The 18310-nt window shown below is 44.2% G+C and overlaps 1 protein-coding gene across 3 annotated transcripts in view; it reads left to right on the forward strand.

Moving 5' to 3' along the window:
* Positions 1-18310, forward strand: part of LOC137439154 (potassium channel subfamily T member 1-like) — a 270273-nt gene that overhangs the window by 63666 nt on the left and 188297 nt on the right. For all 3 annotated transcript variants that reach the window (XM_078767829.1, XM_078767828.1, XM_068134879.2), the window contains exons 2-4: positions 7260-7339; positions 9893-9992; positions 15240-15296. In XM_078767829.1, coding sequence (XP_078623955.1) covers positions 7260-7339; positions 9893-9992; positions 15240-15296 — 237 coding nt within the window. The remainder of the gene's footprint in view (positions 1-7259; positions 7340-9892; positions 9993-15239; positions 15297-18310) is intronic.

The raw sequence follows: 18310 nt of genomic DNA on the forward strand, positions 1-18310 counted from the left end.
TCCACTTCCGCATTCGCTGCAGGTTCGTAATTCTCATCAAATTATGATCTAAACAGTATTTGAAGATTAATTCTTCTCATCTAAACAGTATTTGTAGAATTTCAATAAAAGCCGCATCACTGTTCATATCGGTGAATATTATTCCATCGTGTTTGGAAAAATTGGAATATTGGAAAACTTGGACAAATTGGTAAAACAATATAGCCTATTTTACTCCAGGGGGGTCCCAGGAATACCCACCCAAAATATCGTTGCGATCTGTTGAGCCATTTTTGCGGTACCTTCGAACGGACAGACGGACGGACATTTGGTGAATAATAGTAAGATAGTAAGAAGACTAGCAACGGTACCCGCCCTATGGGCGGGGCTTCAATTGGGAGGCCCAAATTAAAAGGCAAACTATCAGAAATTGAAGGATTTTTTAATATTTTAAACGATTCATATAAACATCCGTTGAATCATATCACACGCAAATCATCAAAATCGAAACAGTACATGGCGCCCATTTTGAAAAAAGATTGAATTCTGCAAAACGGAAGCGGCCGCTACACCTGTTTCACAGTCGCTTTAGACACGCAGCCGTGTTACTTCGGAGCAGCACGTTTAGATAGAAAGAGTTCGTCAGGAGTCGATCTACTCTCTCCTGGTACGTAGAATTTCAACAAAAGCCACATCACTGTTCATATCGGTAAATATTATTCCATCGTGTTTGGAAAAATTGGAAAAACAATATACCCTATTTTACTCCAGGGGGTCCTAGGATTACCCACCCAAAATATCGTTGCGATCGGTTCAGCCGTTTTTGCGGTACCTGGGAACGGACAGACGGACATTACATTTGGTGAATTATAGTAAGATTCCGTGAAGGAAACGGTTTTTTCATCACAGCAACGATATAGTAGTTACCTTAGGCATCTCAGGTGTAGCAGTGGACAAAGTATACATCACACATCACAATAGAGACATTGGTGAGTTGAATGAGAATCGCACCTGAAAATATCTACACTGAGGTGCACAAAGTGAAGTTTAGGTCAAACGGGTGTTGACCTGATTCTGCGACTCATTCCCAATTCCCAGGGATCAAAATTTATTCTGCGGCTCATTCCCAATTCCCAGAAATCGATTTGATGCTGCGGCTCATTCCCAATTCCCATAAATCGATTTGATGCTGCGACTCATTCAGAATTCCCAGAGATCGATTTGATGCTGCGACTCATTCAGAATTCCCAGGGATCGATTTGATGCTGCGGCTCATTCCCAATTCCCAGAGATCGATTTGATCCTGTAGCTCATTCCCAATTCCCAGGGATCAAATTTATTCTGCGGCTCATTCCCAATTCCCAGAGATCGATTTGATCCTGCAGCTCATTCCCAATTCCCAGAGATCTATTTGATGCTGCGGGTCATTCCCAATTCCCAGAGATCTATTTGATACTGCGGCTCATTCAGAATTCCCAGGGATCGATTTGATGCTGCGGCTCATTCCCAATTCCCAGAGATTGGATTGATCCTGGAGCTCATTCCCAATTACCAGAGATCAATTTGATCCTGTAGCTCATTCCCAGTTCCCAGAGATCGATTTGAAGCTGCGGCTCATTTCGAATTCCCAGGGATCGATCTGATGCTGCGGCTCATTCCCAATTCCCAGAGATCGATTTGATGCTGCGGCTCATTCCCAAATCCCAGGGATCGATTTGATGCTGCGGTTCATTCCAAATTCTCAGGGATCGATCTGCCGTTCATTCCCAATTCCCAGAGATCGATTTGATGCTGCGGCTCATTCCCAAATCCCAGGGATCGATTTGATGCTGCGGTTCATTCCAAATTCTCAGGGATCGATCTGCCGTTCATTCCCAAATTCCCAGGGATCGATTTGATGCTGCGGCTCATTCCGAATTCTCAGGGATCGATCTGCCGTTCATTCCCAATTTCCAGAGATCGATTTGAAGATGCGGCTCATTCCCAATTCCCAGGGATCGATCGGCCGTTCATTCCCAATTCCCAGAGATCAATTTGAAGATGCGGCTCATTCCCAATTCCCAGGGATCGATCGGCCGTTCATTCCCAATTCCCAGAGATCAATTTGATGATGCGGCTCATTCCCAATTCCCAGGGATCGATCGGCCGTTCATTCCCAATTCCCAGAGATCAATTTGATGCTGCGGCTCATTCCGAATTCATAGGGATCGATTTGATCATCATCGTGGCTGCAGATGCATCATCGACCGCACTTAATCGATCACTCTTTGGGAAAGAAGACACACTTATCACACTTATGTTAATGGAAGTGATGATCACCGTATCCGGCCCACCTGGATTGATCAATATGCAGCGGATACACAAATTGATGGATAAATGATTTCAATTAATCCATGCTTGTTGCTGCTGTTCCAGTGAAGAAACTCCTCGAGGAAGAATGAACAGTTCGTTCGTTCACTTCTTTACGTCAATGTCTGTCTAATAATAATAATAAGTTCGCTTACAAGGAACGCCAATGCAGGGCCATAGGGCCCATCAAAGGTTGTGCTAGTGTTGCCAACCTATGGTTGTTTGTCCTTTTTAAATGTTGATTGTCAAGCAAGGAAGCAGCACATAACAAACTACCACTTTAAAGAGTTTGTTGTGACTCGGCCGGGATTCGAACCACTGACCTCTCAGACTCCGATCGGATGCTCTACCCAGTCGTAGTCTTCTTTCATTTATTCATTTCTCACTCAATCATTCACTCTTTCATGCACCCAGTATATGTTACTATTACCTACAGAGTTCATCATTTACTCCATCTTTCTAATTCACTACTCATATGTTATTTCATCCATTAATGGACTAACTGAACCTCCTATCTCTTTATTATTTATTCAGTGATTGCATTGAGAGGATCAATGGCATCCCATTCAATGCAAGAGAGGAGAGGTAGGCGGAGCAAGGGAAATGAGGGCGGGGCTTAAAAAGAGGAGATAAATAGAGTACATAGTCGGGATGTGAGTGTGAGGAACAAGGACCAGTTGATGTAAATACGTCACCATGGGGCCAGATGATTCGATCCACGACCATCATGGGTGAGTCGACCATGGGGCCAGATGATTCGATCCACGACCATCATGGGTGAGTAACGTTATGGTCCGTCACCATGGGGCCAGATGATTCGATCCACGACCATCATGGGTGAGTCGACCATGGGGCCAGATGATTCGATCCACGACCATCATGGGTGAGTAACGTTATGGTCCGTCACCATGGGGCCAGATGATTCGATCCACGACCATCATGGGTGAGTCGACCATGTGGCCAGATGATTCGATCCACGACCATCATGGGTGAGTAACGTTATGGTCCGTCACCATGGGGCCAGATGATTCGATCCACGACCATCATGGGTGAGTCGACCATGGGGCCAGATGATTCGATCCACGACCATCATGGGTGAGTCGACCATGGGGCCAGATGATTCGATCCACGACCATCATGGGTGAGTCGACCATAGGGCCAGATGATTCGATCCACGACCATCATGGGTGAGTCGACCATGGGGCCAGATGATTCGATCCACGACCATCATGGGCGAGTAAGGTGATGGACCAGATGGTGACGCAATGACTGATCATTTGGATGTGGTAGAGAATAGAGATGAGTTGCGAATACTTGTGATGATGAGACACGAATAAAGCAGAATAGCATGAGAGCAAGGCTTACATGGAGGTTTATGCTGGTACAATGAGGGAGGCAACACACATGTTACACACATGTTGAAATGCGACAAAAGTAAGTTCTCTAATTGAATGGGGAACAGTATATTGTATGAGGATTGGATTACATGCAAACAATCATGGAGGAAAGTCATGATCTCGGAGTGGAATGAACATACATGTACATGTAAACAGTCATGGAGGAGAGTCAAGATGTTGGAGTGGAATTTACATACATGTAAACAATCGTGGAGGAAAGTCAAGATGTTAAAGGAGAATTTACACACATGCAAACAGCCATGGAGGAAAGTCATGATCTCGGAGTGGAATTAACATACATGTACATGTAAACAGTCATGGAGGAGAGTCAAGATGTTGGAGTGGAATTTACATACATGTAAACAATCGTGGAGGAAAGTCAAGATGTTAAAGGGGAATTTACATCCATGTACATGTTAGCAATCGTGGAGGAAACTCAAGATGTTGGAGGGGAATTTACACACATGCAAACAGCCATGGAGGAAAGTCAATATGTCAGAATTTTTTGTTTTTTTTTGAATACAGAGTCGAGGCTCGTGAAAGAGCTAACATTTATCAAAGAAACAAATCAAACAAACAAGCAAACAAAGTATATAAAAAGGGGAGGGGTCGACAAGATGGGGAGAGAAGGGGAGGAAGCACACAAACACAACATTTGAGAGCAGGGACATCAGGAGATGTGTGGGAGGGAGAGGGCCTGGGGGTAGGCAGGATAGGTATAAAACGCAAGGAGACCAAGGACTTCCAGGAAAGAAGACAAAAGTCACCTCAAAAAAGTGGATTTGGGGTGAAATTAGCGGGGGTAGAAAAGATCAAGGTTTTGGATGGGGGAAGATAAGAGATGGTGTTGAACAGCTGTTTTAAAGACCTGGAGGGAGGAGTGGGATTGAAGGGAGTGAGGGAGTTTGTTCCAGAGGCGGGAGAAAAGAGGAATGTTGAATGAAAAGAGGAAAAAGAGGAATGAAAAGAGGAGAGGAAAAGAGGAATTTTGGCAGTTTAACCATAAGAGGGTTGCTGGCAGATCTTGTGCGACCTGTAGGAATATTTGGGGGACAGAGCCCAGAGAGAGCTGGGGGTGCAAGGCCGGAGAGGAGTCGGTAGAAGACGGAAAGACCACCAACCTGCCTGCGGTGAGTAAATGAAAGGCCCTTGGAGATAGCTTCATCGCGGGAGATTCCAATGATTCTGAAAGCTTTGGTTTCAACCTCCTGAATCCGAGCTAGGTGTGAGGCAGGAGCACCGGCCCAGAGGGGAGAGCAGTACTCCATTGAGCTGCGGATGAAAGCCTTGTATGTGGTGAGGAGCTCAGATGTGCCAAGGAAGGACTTCGCACAACGGAGGATGCCCAGTCGGCGACTGGCTTTGGAGGCCAGGTTGGAAATGTGGTTTTCCCAGGAAAGATCATGGCAGATAGTGAGACCCAAAAGCTTGAGTGACAGAACTTCTTGGAGAGGATTATTCAGAAAGTAGATGGGAGGGTTGTCCAGTCGATCTTTTCAGAGAGACATCGTAGGAGAGTGAGATTTGTCAGCACATACATCATACATGTAGTACATGTAAACAGTCATGGAGGAAAGGCAAGATGTCAGAGTGGAATAAACATACATGTAAACAGTCGGGGTGGAAAGGCACGGTGAGGGTGCCATGTTTGTGGCATGATGAGGCCGCAGATGTCCTTTTTTCGGTCTTTAGAGTGAAAGCTCTCAATGTTTGTGGCATGGTGAGGCCGCAGACGTCCTTTTTGCGGTCTTTAGAATGAAAGCTCTCAATGTTTGTGGCATGGTGAGGCCGCACGTGTCCCTTTTGAGGTCTTTAGAGTGAAAGCTCTCAATGTTTGTGGCATGGTGAGGCCGCAGATGTGCTTTTTGCGGTCTTTAGAGTGAAAGCTCTCAATGTTTGTGGCATGGTGAGGCCGCAGATGTCCCTTTTGAGGTCTTCAGAGCCAGAGCTCTCAATGTTTGTGGCATGGTGAGGCCGCAGATGTCCCTTTTTGCGGTCTTTAGAGTGAATGCTCTCAATGTGTGTGGCATGGTGAGGCCGCAGATGTCCCTTTTTGCGGTCTTTAGAGTGAAAGCTCTCAATGTTTGTGGCATGGTGAGGCCGCAGATGTCCTTTTTGCGGTCTTTAGAGTGAAAGCTCTCAATGTGTGTGGCATGGTGAGGCCGGAGATGTCCCTTTTTTCGGTCTTTAGAGTGAAAGCTCTCAATGTTTGTGGCATGGTGAGGCCGCAGATGTCCTTTTTACGGTCTTTAGAGTGAAAGCTCTCAATGTTTGTGGCATGGTGAGGCTGCAGATGTCCCTTTTGAGGTCTTTCGAGTGAGAGCTCTCAATGTTTGTGGCATGACGAGGCCACAGATGTCCTTTTTGCGGTCTATAGAGTGAAAGCTCTCAATGTTTGTGGCATGGTGAGGTCGCAGATGTCCTTTTTGCGGTCTTTAGAGTGAAAGCTCTCGATGTTTGTGGCATGGTGAGGCCGCAGATGTCCTTTTTGTGGTCTTTAGTGTGAAAGCTCTCGATGTTTGTGGCATGGTGAGGCCGCAGATGTCCTTTTTGCAGTCTTTAGAGTGAAAGCTCTCGATGTTTGTGGCATGGTGAGGCCGCAGATGTCCTTTTTGCGGTCTTTAGAGTGAAAGGTCTCAATGTGTGTGGCATGGTGAGGCCGCAGATGTCCCTTTTGAGGTCTTTGGAGTGAAAGCTCTCAATGTTTGTGGCCTGGTGAGGCCGCAGATGTCCCTTTTGAGGTCTTTGGAGTGAAAGCTCTCAATGTTTGTGGCATGGTGAGGCCGCAGATGTCCCTTTTGAGGTCTTTCGAGTCAAAGCTCTCAATGTTTGTGGCATGGTGAGGCCGCAGATGTCCCTTTTGAGGTCTTTCGAGTCAAAGCCGTCTATGTTTGTGGCATGGTGAGGCCACAGAGGTCCTCTTTTGAGCATTCTCTGTCGTGAGGTGGGTCATTAATAATCATATCTACACATGGTTTAATAAATTTAGGACTGAGCTGTGGAGTGATTAGGTCAGGTATGAGTCGGTGGTTGGACAGGTATATTGGTAGGTTGTTGAGTAACGAATCTGACATGTTCCCTGAAATGAAGGCTCACCAATGTTAAGCAAAACTTATTAGAATGAAGAACTAGTGTTTATGGTGAAGGCTCGTGCTGATATATGGTGCCGGACAGGTATAACATATGTTGGCGACAGGTATAACGATGGATGACATCAACAGGACACTGATTGAGGAATGCTAACCATTGTGGAAATCAAAGGGAAGTTGATATTTTGGGCGTTAACCCTTTGATGGGGGTGATGCCAAAAACATTTTCTTCTCCTCGTTTCCCACAGTGGTTGCACCATTCCTCAATCAGTGTCCTGTTTATTTCATCCATTAAAAATCATGTTAGTCTGAGAGATGAGACAGAATGTTGAATTATTTTCTCGGCAGAAACAACACATACTTTCCTCTCAACACTTCCACACACTACCTTTGTTGAGATGGTGAGCCTTGTGAGTTGTTTTTGTTTTTGTTTGTGCGTGTGCAGGGTAGAGATGGAGTTTTATGTCAATGAGAACACGCTGAAGGAAAAGCTCAATATCATTTTCATCAAGAACCATCGGTCCAGTACGAACAAGCACCACATTGTCACAATTCACTCCCAGAATATTTTCATCACAACTCACATCATCAGCACCCAGCTCACTAACATCCTAGTCACAAGCACATCTCATTACTGTTACCAGCTCACTAACATCCTAGTCACAAGCACATCTCATTACTGTTACCAGCTCACTAACATCCTAGTCACAAGCACATCTCATTACTGTTACCAGCTCACTAACATCCTAGTCACTAGCACATATCATTAGTTACCAACTCACTAACATCCCAGTCACTCTCGCAGCTCATCCCCATCACAGCTCACTAACATCCTAGTCATTATCACAGCTCATTACTGTTATCAGCTCACTAACATCGTAGTCATTATCACAGCTCATTACTGTCAGCAGCTAACTAACATCCTCATCACTAGCACATGTCATTACTATTATCAGCTCACTAACATCCTAGTCATTATCACAGCTCATTACTGTTATCAGCTCACTAACATCGTAGTCATTATCACAGCTCATTACTGTTATCACCTCACTAACATCGTAGTCATTATCACAGCTCATTACTGTTATCAGCTCACGAACATCCTTGTCATTATCACAGCTCATTACTGTCAGCAGCTAACATCCTCATCACTAGCACAGCTCATTACTGTTATCAGCTCACGAACATCCTTGTCATTATCACAGCTCATTACTGTCAGCAGCTAACATCCTCATCACTAGCACAGCTCATTACTGTTATCAGCTCACTAACATCCTAGTCACCAGCTCACTAACATCCTAGTCACTAGCACGGCTCATTACTGTTATCAGCTCACTAACATCCTAGTCATTATCACAGCTCATTACTGTTATCACCTCACTAACATCGTAGTCATTATCACAGCTCATTACTGTTATCAGCTCACTAACATCCTAGTCATTATGACAGCTCATTACTGTTATCAGCTCACTAACATCCTAGTCATTATCACAGCTCATTACTGTTATCACCTCACTAACATCGTAGTCATTATCACAGCTCATTACTGTTATCAGCTCACGAACATCCTAGTCATTATCACAGCTCATTACTGTCAGCAGCTAACATCCTAGTCACAAGCACATCTCATTGCTGTTACCAGCTCACTAACATCCTAGTCATTAGGACATATCATTACTGTTACCAGCTCACTAACATCCTAGTCACTAGCACATATCATTACTGTTACCAACTCACTAACATCCTAGTCACTAGCACATATCACTACTGTTACCAACTCACTAACATCCTAGTCACTCTCGCAGCTCATCCCCATCACAGCTCACTAACATCCTAGTCACTCTCGCAGCTCATCCCCATCACAGCTCACTAACATCCTAGTCACAAGCACATCTCATTGCTGTTACCAGCTCACTAACATCCTAGTCATTAGGACATATCATTACTGTTACCAGCTCACTAACATCCTAGTCACTAGCACATATCATTACTGTTACCAACTCACTAACATCCTAGTCACTCTCGCAGCTCATCCCCATCACAGCTCACTAACATCCTAGTCACTAGCACATATCATTACGGCTACCATCTCACTAACATCCTAGTCACTAGCACATATCATTACTGTTACCAACTCACTAACATCCTAGTCAATCTCGCAGCTCATCCCCATCACAGCTCACTAACATCCTAGGCACTAGCACATATCATTACTGTTACCAACTCACTAACATCCTAGTCACTAGCACATATCATTACTGTTACCAACTCACTAACATCCTAGTCACTCTCGCAGCTCATCCCCATCACAGCTCACTAACATCCTAGTCATTATCACAGCTCACTAACATCCTAGTCATTATCACAGCTCATTACTGTTATCAGCTCACTAACATCGTAGTCATTATCACAGCTCATTACTGTTATCACCTCACTAACATCCGAGTCATTATCACAGCTCATTACTGTCAGCAGCTAACTAACATCCTCATCACTAGCACAGCTCATTACTGTTATCAGCTCACTAACATCCTAGTCATTATCACAGCTCATTACTGTCAGCAGCTAACATCCTCATCACTAGCACAGCTCATTACTGTTATCAGCTCACTAACATCCTAGTTACCAGCTCACTAACATCCTAGTCACTAGCACGGCTCATTACTGTTATCAGCTCACTAACATCCTAGTCACCAGCTAACTAACATCCTCATCACTAGCACAGCTCATTACTGTTATCAGCTCACTAACATCGTAGTCACTAGCACAGCTAATTACTGTTATCATCTCACTAACATCCTAGTCACTCTCGCAGCTCATCACTGTTGCCAGCTCACTAACATCCTACTCAAGAGCCCAGCTCATTACTGGTACCATAACCCTGTTCAAAGCCACCAAATGTCCTTCCTTTTGACCACTCAGGTGTGTCGTTTGTCATGCCACATGTCGATCACACTGACCCCAAGCTTTATACAATTGTGATGCTGGAAACATTTGTATAAATGTTTTTTATCAGAGAAAAAGCAAAGTAAGAAAAAATAAAGGTGTGGTGATGATGACATCGATGATATCTTTCAGGTGTCCGCATTCGGCTCTTCACATTGGCCCTCAAGTTCCTGTCGTGTGTCCTGTACATGGTCCGAGCGGAGCTGGACGATCCATCCGAGGGCTTTGGCTGGTAAGATCCAGCAGTTTTGTGCTCTATAAGGAAGTGTTGAGCAGGGGTGAAGTGGGGGAGATGAGGGGGTTAACAAGGAATCAGCACTGACTAAGCTTCCGCAACTTTGCGGTAATTTTCTGTTCTACCTGAGAAATATGCTTGATTGACGTAAAAACATGCAATTTGTCATTTGGCCACCAATGCGAAGTGAAACGTTTATTCCACCAATATTAATTCAGTTCATCTGGGTGAAACAGCAGATTCAACCCCCAAACAAATTACTGTATATTCCACAATGCAGCACCTCCTGTTGGCACTGAACAAACTAGATGCTATCTATCTATAATTCCAGTAATCTCTGTGTGTTTGTTTGTTTGTACGTTTGTCTGTGACCGCTGTTTCTCGACAACCACGGGTCCGATATACTTGAAACTTGCCAGGTATATTGCTGGGGACCCGAGGATGTGCCTTTTCAAGGTTTCATATTAATCGGACAATTACTTACCGAGCTATGTACAAAAAACGATTCAACCAATCAGAGAGCAGCGAGCTATCGCGTGTGCCGAACGTGGCGGACACACTCTGCCTCGGATGGCACATTTGAGAGCGTATTCATTTATTTCACGTTTGCAAACTATGTTGGCGCTATGTTGGCGTTAAACTATGTTTTAAAACTAATTAAAACCCCGGGGGGATTGTCACTGTACTCGCAAGCCGTTCGCCGTTCGCTTTGGCGTTGCGAATGAACCAAAACATTTCATGCACCAAACCATTTCATACACCAAACCATTTCATGTAAAGCGTTCGCCGTTCGCTTTGGCGTTGCGAATGGACCAAAACATTTCATGAACCAAACCATTTCATGTAAATAGAGGGGGGGATATAATTTTAGATATAGATATAGTACGGGCATGCCCTAGTCTATCTATAATTCCAGTAATCTCTGTGTGTTTGTTTGTTTGTACGTTTGTACGTTTGTTTGTCTGTCACCGCTGTTTCTCGACAACCACGGGTCCGATATACTTTAAACTTGCCAGGTATATTGCTGGGGACCCGAGGATGTGCCTTTTCAAGGTTTCATATTAATCGGACAATTACTTACCGAGCTATGTCCAAAAAACGATTCAACCAATCAGAGAGCAGCGAGCTATCGCGTGTGCCGAACGTGGCGAACACACTCTGCCTCGGATGGCACATTTGAGAGCGTATTCATTTATTTCCCGTCGGCAAACTATGTTGGCGTTAAACGATGTTTTAAAACTAATTAAAACCCCGGGGGGATTGTCACTGTACTCGCAAGCCGTTCGCCGTTCGCTTTGGCGTTGCGAATGGACCAAAACATTTCATGAACCAAACCATTTCATGTAAAGCGTTCGCCGTTCGCTTTGGCGTTGCGAATGAACCAAAACATTTCATGGACCAAACCATTTCATGTAAATAGAGGGGGGGGATATAATTTTAGATATAGATATAGTACGGGCATGCCCTAGTTCATAGAATACTTACTCTGTGCAGTCAACTTGGTGCGAGCCAACACTTCTGTTTTTGAAGGGTTTTTTTTCTTTGATCCAATATGTCTGCCAGACCATGTGAGTGATGACATCATAAATTTATATTCTCTTATATAATCGTTCAATAGATCACGCTCAATACATTTCAAACTGTAACGGCTAAGTGCTGTCCCTGTCGAATTATGACGTCATAACGAAGGCACCAATGACATTATCATTAACATATCTTATTCTCCATGGGGAGTAGTTGACAATGAGCCATGTTTCAATTTTTTCCATGGAGCGGTTTCAGAGATATGGAGGTGTGAAGTTTTTTCCAGGATGGCGCCCGTACCACGTGACCTATGACGTCATAATTATTACAATATTCTACAGGAAGAGGCACTCCTTTGGTGAAAATTTCATGTCAATCGGACCAACAATCGCAGAGAAAAAAAAAATTCATACTGATCGGATCAAGCGTTGTACTTGTCGAATTATGACATCATAATGAAGGCACCGATGACATCATCATTAACACTCGGCACTACCTGCGCCTCACCACACGCCGTTTCAGGGGGATAAGCATCTTTGAGCATGTCTGCTTTCTCAGAGAGTGAGGGATGGTGGGAATGGTGGATGGGGGTTAGTGGTGGTGACAGTGTATTGTGGGGTTCGGGAATGGTGGAGGGGGGATGGGGCGCATAGTGCTGGGGGGTGATGGAGGTGGGGTGGCTGGGTGATGGGGGGGATTGTGGGGGAGGTCGGCCAAATCTATTTTGTGCTCTGATTGAATATACACTACTATTGGAATATGAGATACAGCACGTCTATTAATTACATGCTATGGAAACCCGAGTACCTACATCTATTAATTACACTGAGCACATCTATTAATTACATGTTATTGAAACATGATTACATGGGTCTTCTGGGTCTTCTGTGTCTTTTCAGTCTTCGTGATATTTTGTGGTATTTGGGGTCTTTTGGGTCTTTGGGGTATTTAAGGGTCTTCGGGGTATTTTGGGTCTTTGGGGCATTTAAGGGCCTTCGGGGTATTTTTGATCTTCTGGATATTTAAGGATCTTCAGGGTATTTTGGGTGTTCAGGGTGTTTTGGGTCTTTGGGATCTTTAAGGTCTTCGAGTTATTTTGGGTCTTCAGGGTATTTTGGATCCTTTGGGTATTTAAAGGTATTTTGGTTATTCATTGTCTTGAAAGGTCTTTTGGGGGTCTTCATGGTATTTTGAGTCTTTAGAGTCTTCTGGGTCTTTATGGGTCTTCGGGATATTCAGTGTCTTTAAGAGTATTTTGGGTCTGCATGGTCTTTTGCATCTTCAGGGTCTTTTGGGTCCTCGGGGCCATTTGGGTTTTTGGGATCTTTTGGATCCTCTAGGTCTTTAAGGGTATTTGGGTCTTTGGGATTTTTTGGGGTCCTCAGGGTGTTTTGGGTATTCGGGGTCTTTAAGTTCAGGGTCTTTTGGGTATTTTGGGCCTTTGGGGTATTTTCGGTCTTTAAGGGTCTTTGGGGTCTTCAGTGTCTTTAAGGGTGTTTTGGGTCTTCAGGGTGTTTTGGGTTTTCAGGGTCTTTTGGGTCTTTGGGGTGCTTTGGGTATTTGGGATATTTTGGGTATTCAGAGTGTTTTGCATCTTCAGGATATTTTGGGGGTTCAGGGTATTTTAGGTCCTTTGGGTCTTTAAGGGTATTTTGGGTATTTGTGGTATTTTAGGTCTTCAGGATCTTTAAGGGTATTTGGAGTCTTCAGTATCTTTAAGGGTATTTTGGGTCTTCGAGGTCTTTTGGGTCTTCGGGGCTATTTGGGTATTCAGGGTCTTTAAGTGTCTTTGGGGTCTTTGGTATTTTTGGGGTCTTTTTGGGTATTTTGGGTCTGTAAGAGTGTTTGGGGTCTTTTGGGTCTTTTGGGTCTTCAGGATATTTAAGGGTCTTCGGGGTATTTTGGATCTTCTGGGTCTTCGAGGTTATTTTGCGTCTTTGGGGTAATTTCGGTGTTTGTGGTATTTTGGGTCACGGGTGTATTTAAGGGTCTTCGGGGTCGTTTCGGTATTTTGGGCCTTTGGGGTATTTTGGGTCTTCTGGGTCTTTGAGAGTCTTCGGGGTCTTCAGTGTCTTTAAGGGTATTTTGGGTCTTCAGGGTGTTTTGGGTCTTTGGGGTGTTTTGGGTCTTTGTGGTCTTTTGGGTCTTTGGGGTATTTGAGGGTATTTTGGGTCTTCTGGGTCTTTAAGGGCCTTCAGTGTGTTTTGGGTCTTCATGGTATTTTAGGTATTTGAGTTATTTTGGGTCTTCTTGGTCTTTTCCAAGTCTTTGGGGTAGTTAAGGGTCTTTTGGGTCCTTTGGGTCTTTAAGGGTATTCAATGTCATGAAGGGTCTTTTGGGTTTTTGTGGTATTTTGGGTCTTCAGGGCCTTCTAGGTCTCTAAGGGTCTTCGGGGTATTTAAGGTTCTTCAGGGTATTTTAGATCTTCAGGGCCATTTGGGTATTCAGGGTCTTTTGGATCCTCTGGGTCTTTAAGGGTATTTTGGGTCTTTGGCATTTTTGGGGTCTTCAGGGTCTTTTAGGTATTTTGGGTCTTCAGGGTCTTTTGGGTCTTCAGGGTATTTTGGGTCTTCTGGGTCTTTAGGGGTCTTTGTGGTATTTTTGGTATTTGTGGTATTTTTGGTCTTCGTGGTCTTTAAGGGTCTTCATGGTCTTTTCAATATTTGTGATATTTTGGGGGCTTCCTTGTCTTTAAGGGTCTTCAGAGTCTTTTCTCTATTTTTTTTTTGTATCGAAGATCGAGGCTCGTAAAAAGAGACAGTTATATTCAAGTACACATTCGCATAAATAAATACAAAACAATCACCAGACATTTGAATACAAGTAAATCAAACAATTCCGGAAGTATACGAAGTTGGTGATACAGCTTCTTCTTCTTCCTGATCGGCATCACGCACCAGCATATATATATGAACACCCTCCCCTCCTCCCCCTCTTCCCCTTCCCCCCTCTCCCCTTCCCCCTCCCCCTCCTCCTCTTTCCCCCTCACTCCTCCTCTCCCTCCCCATTCCCGCCTCCCCCTCCCCTTCCCCCCTCACTCCTCTCCCCCCCCTTCCCGCCCCACCCTCCCCTCCCCTTCCCCCCTCACTCCTCTCCCCCCCCTTCCCGCCCCACCCTCCCCTCCCCTTCCCCCCCTTCCCCCCTTCCCTTCCCCCTCCTCACTCCCCCTCTCCCTCCCCCTTGTGTATGTGTGTGCATGAGGGGGTGTAGAACCTCGATCACTCACACTCCTGGACAGTTTCCCCATCTCTACATGGACTACATACTTTATATTTCGAATTCCCATTCAGTTATAGACAGTGAGTGATAATGGACACAAGATGGCGCTATAGTTTTTGCAAACTAACATAACGAATTAATGTGCACCTTTTTGCACTGACGAGTTATGAATTCTTTCTAAGTGATTTTTAAACGAAATTTGTGCAAAATTTCAGCTAGATGCCAGAGGTGGGTCACAAAAGTAAAAAAATTGGACACATTTTGCCTGTTCGGCCCATGGTTTACATGAAACAAAGGTGTGAATGTGGGAGAGTGCTGGAGAGGGGGAGGGAGAGGGAGAGGGGGGAGTGGGGTTAAGGGGTTGTCGTGTAAAGGAAATGGGATGGAGGTGGGGATGAATTTGTTATAACAAATATAAAGCCCAAACTGGGTAATGATCGATATAATTTATCGCTTTATTCCACCATAATGTTTCACTCGAGTTGTACATTTCTTTCACAGCTGGGGATGCGAGAAGAAGAATTTCACCTCTCACAAGGTCCTCAACTATATCGACTGGTAAGTGTGGCGAAAAAGAAGGAGACGCCCGTGTGGACATCCATCATGATGTGCGCGTGAGTTTTGAGAATCCATTCCAAGAGAACAGCAGGAGGTGGCAGAATTCCTGCAGTCCAGAAACAACTAGGATGAAACAAATTGACAATCAATGAATAGGACTTGCTCATTAATACCAGAGAGTTCATAGAACGCCTTATCCTCCACGGTCTTGAGAAAAAAGGACATGGGTGGGGTCTGCGTGCAACAAATTTGATTGGTCGGCATGATGTAAAATGGTACAATATTTTGTCTAAGTACTGCTAAACGAAAGGCTTTTGAAAGTACAAATACTTTCATTTCCGGTTCATGGTTTCTGCATGTATGATGAAAATCTGACCTCTGACCATCATTCACATTACATAAAGTAGAGCGAGGGCAACTTGGACCAGGCTAAACACTTTACGTTTGGTATTTTTGTCACTGATCTACACATAATAACCCATAATGTCAAAGTGGAATTTCTTCTTTTTTTTTGGAATTTTTTACAAAATAATGAAAAAAATGAAAAGCTGAAATGTCTTGAGTCAATAAGTATTCAACCCTTTGCTATGACACTCCAAATTGAGCTCAGGTGCATCCAATTTCCTTTGATCATCCTTGAGATGTCTCTACAACTTGATTAGAATGTACCTGTGCCAAATTCAATCGATTGGACATGATTTAGAAAGAAACACACCTTTCTATACAACGTCGCACAGTTGACGGTGCATGTCAGATCAGAAACTCGACCATGAAGTACAAGGAACTGTCCTAGAACTCTGAGATATAATTATTGTGAAGAGGCAGAGATCTGGGGAAGAGTATAAAACAATTTTGAGAGTGTTTAAAGTTCCCAAGAGCACAGTGAGCTCCATCATCGGGAAATGGAAAGAATATGGAACTACCCAGACTCTTCCTGGAGGTGGCCGTCCGACCAAACAGAGCAACCGGGCAAGAAGGACCCTGGGCAGGAGGTGACCAAGAACCCAATTACCGCTCTGACAGAACTACAGAGTTTCTTGGCTGAAATGGGAGAACCTTCCAGAAGGAAAACGGTTTTTGCAGCATGTAACAAATCCAGACGTTATGGCAGAGTGGCCAGATGGAAGCCACTCATGAGAAGAAGGCAAATGAGAGCACACCTGGAGTTTGCATAAAGGCATGTGGACGACTCTCAGAGCACGAGGCAAAATATTATGTGATCTGATGAGATGAAAGTTGAATTATTTGGCCTCAATGCAAAGCGGTACGTCTGGCAGAAACCGAGAACAGTTCATCACCCATCTAACACCATCCCTATTGTGAAGCCTGGTGGTGGCAGCATCATGCTATGGGGATGCTTTTCAGTGGCAGGGACTGGGAGACTTGTGAGGATAGAGGGAACAATGAATGGAGCCAAATACAGGTAAATCCTTGAGGAGAACCTGCTTCGAGTGCAAAAGACCTGAGGCTGCGGTGAAGATTTATATTCCAAGAGGACAATGACCCCAAGCGTACAGCCCAAGCAACATTGGAATGGCTTCAGAACGAGAACGTGAAAGTCCTTGAGTGGCCCAGCTAAAGCCCAAACTTGAATCCCATTGAGAATCTGTGGAAAGACTTGAAGATTGATGTTCACTGATGCTCCACATCCAATTTGACAGAGCTTGAGCAAATCTGCAAGGAAGAATGGGACAAACTCCCCAAATCCAAATGCGCAAAGTTGATACAGACAAACACAAGAAGACTCCAAACTGTAATCCCTGCCAAAGGAGCGTCTATGAAGTATTTATTCAAGGGGTTGATTATTTATGAAAATTAGATATTTCTGCATCTCATTTTTAATTATTTTGTTAGAATTTCTAAAAAAAGATTCACTTTAACATTATGGGGTATAATGTGTGCATCAGTGAAAAAAAATCTCAATTTAATCCATTTTAAATCCAGGCTGTAACAATAAAATGTGAAAAAGTCAATAAAATGTGAAACACCCAACCTGTCCACCGAGTTTCGTCCAAATCCGTCTACAACTTTTATGACATATCCTGCTGTGTATAATTTTTGGCCCTATGTCTCAATGGTGAAGAATCGCTTTAAAAATTCCAGTAGCCGGATTCAGGTGTTCACCAAAATCTAATACTTTTGTCGTCACATGCCCAACCTCTCGACCAAATTTCGTCCAAATCCGTGCACAACTTTTTGAGATGTCCTGTTTACCAACAGCCAGACAGATAAAAACAAACAAACAAACAAACAGACAAACAGACAAAAAGGAGGTGCAAAAATCGATCCCTTTAACTGCAGACTTATCAGCTTACTTCCAATCATCAGCAACGTTATGGAATCCATTATCGCAGTGGATATGAAATCCTTCCTTTTCTCCACAACCTCATCTCAGATCATGAATTTGGTTTGAGAACAGGTCACTCCACCTTGCACATGCTGCTTCTACTCACCCAACAATGGATGGAGGCCCTCGATGTCAGACATGAGATCAGGGCCGTCTCTCTGGACATATCTCGTGTTTTTGATGCAGTCTGGCATCCTGTCTTGCTCTCCAAACTGTCTTCCTATGGAATCCAAGGCCAACTCAACACATGGCTTCCTGACTTCCTCTGCTCTCGTAACCAACATGTGGCACTCCACAGAATCCTTTCATCTTCTCTCCCTGTCAAGGCTGAAATGCCCCAAGGCAGTGTTCTGGGCCCAATCCTATTCCTGCTCTTCATTAATGATCTCTCTGACTCCAGAGAAAATCCTCTTTATCTATTTGCTGATGACTCCACCATCTGCGTGACATCCCTCTTCCTTCTGATAGGAAGGCAGCAACCTCTTCCCTCTCTTCAGACCTTTAAAAAAAATCACAAGTTGGGCAAACACTTGGAATATGTCTTTGAGGGTTGTGCATTGGCACCTGAAACCCGAATCCTATCCAGGTTCCTCCTGATGACTCCATCTTTGCTCTTTACTTATCCAGGTTCCTCCTGATGACTCCATCTTTGCTCTTTGCTTATTCT

The sequence above is a fragment of the Myxine glutinosa genome, chromosome 13, assembly GCF_964187855.1.
Source record: "Myxine glutinosa chromosome 13, kmMyxGlut1.1, whole genome shotgun sequence".
Lineage (NCBI taxonomy): Eukaryota > Metazoa > Chordata > Myxini > Myxiniformes > Myxinidae > Myxine > Myxine glutinosa.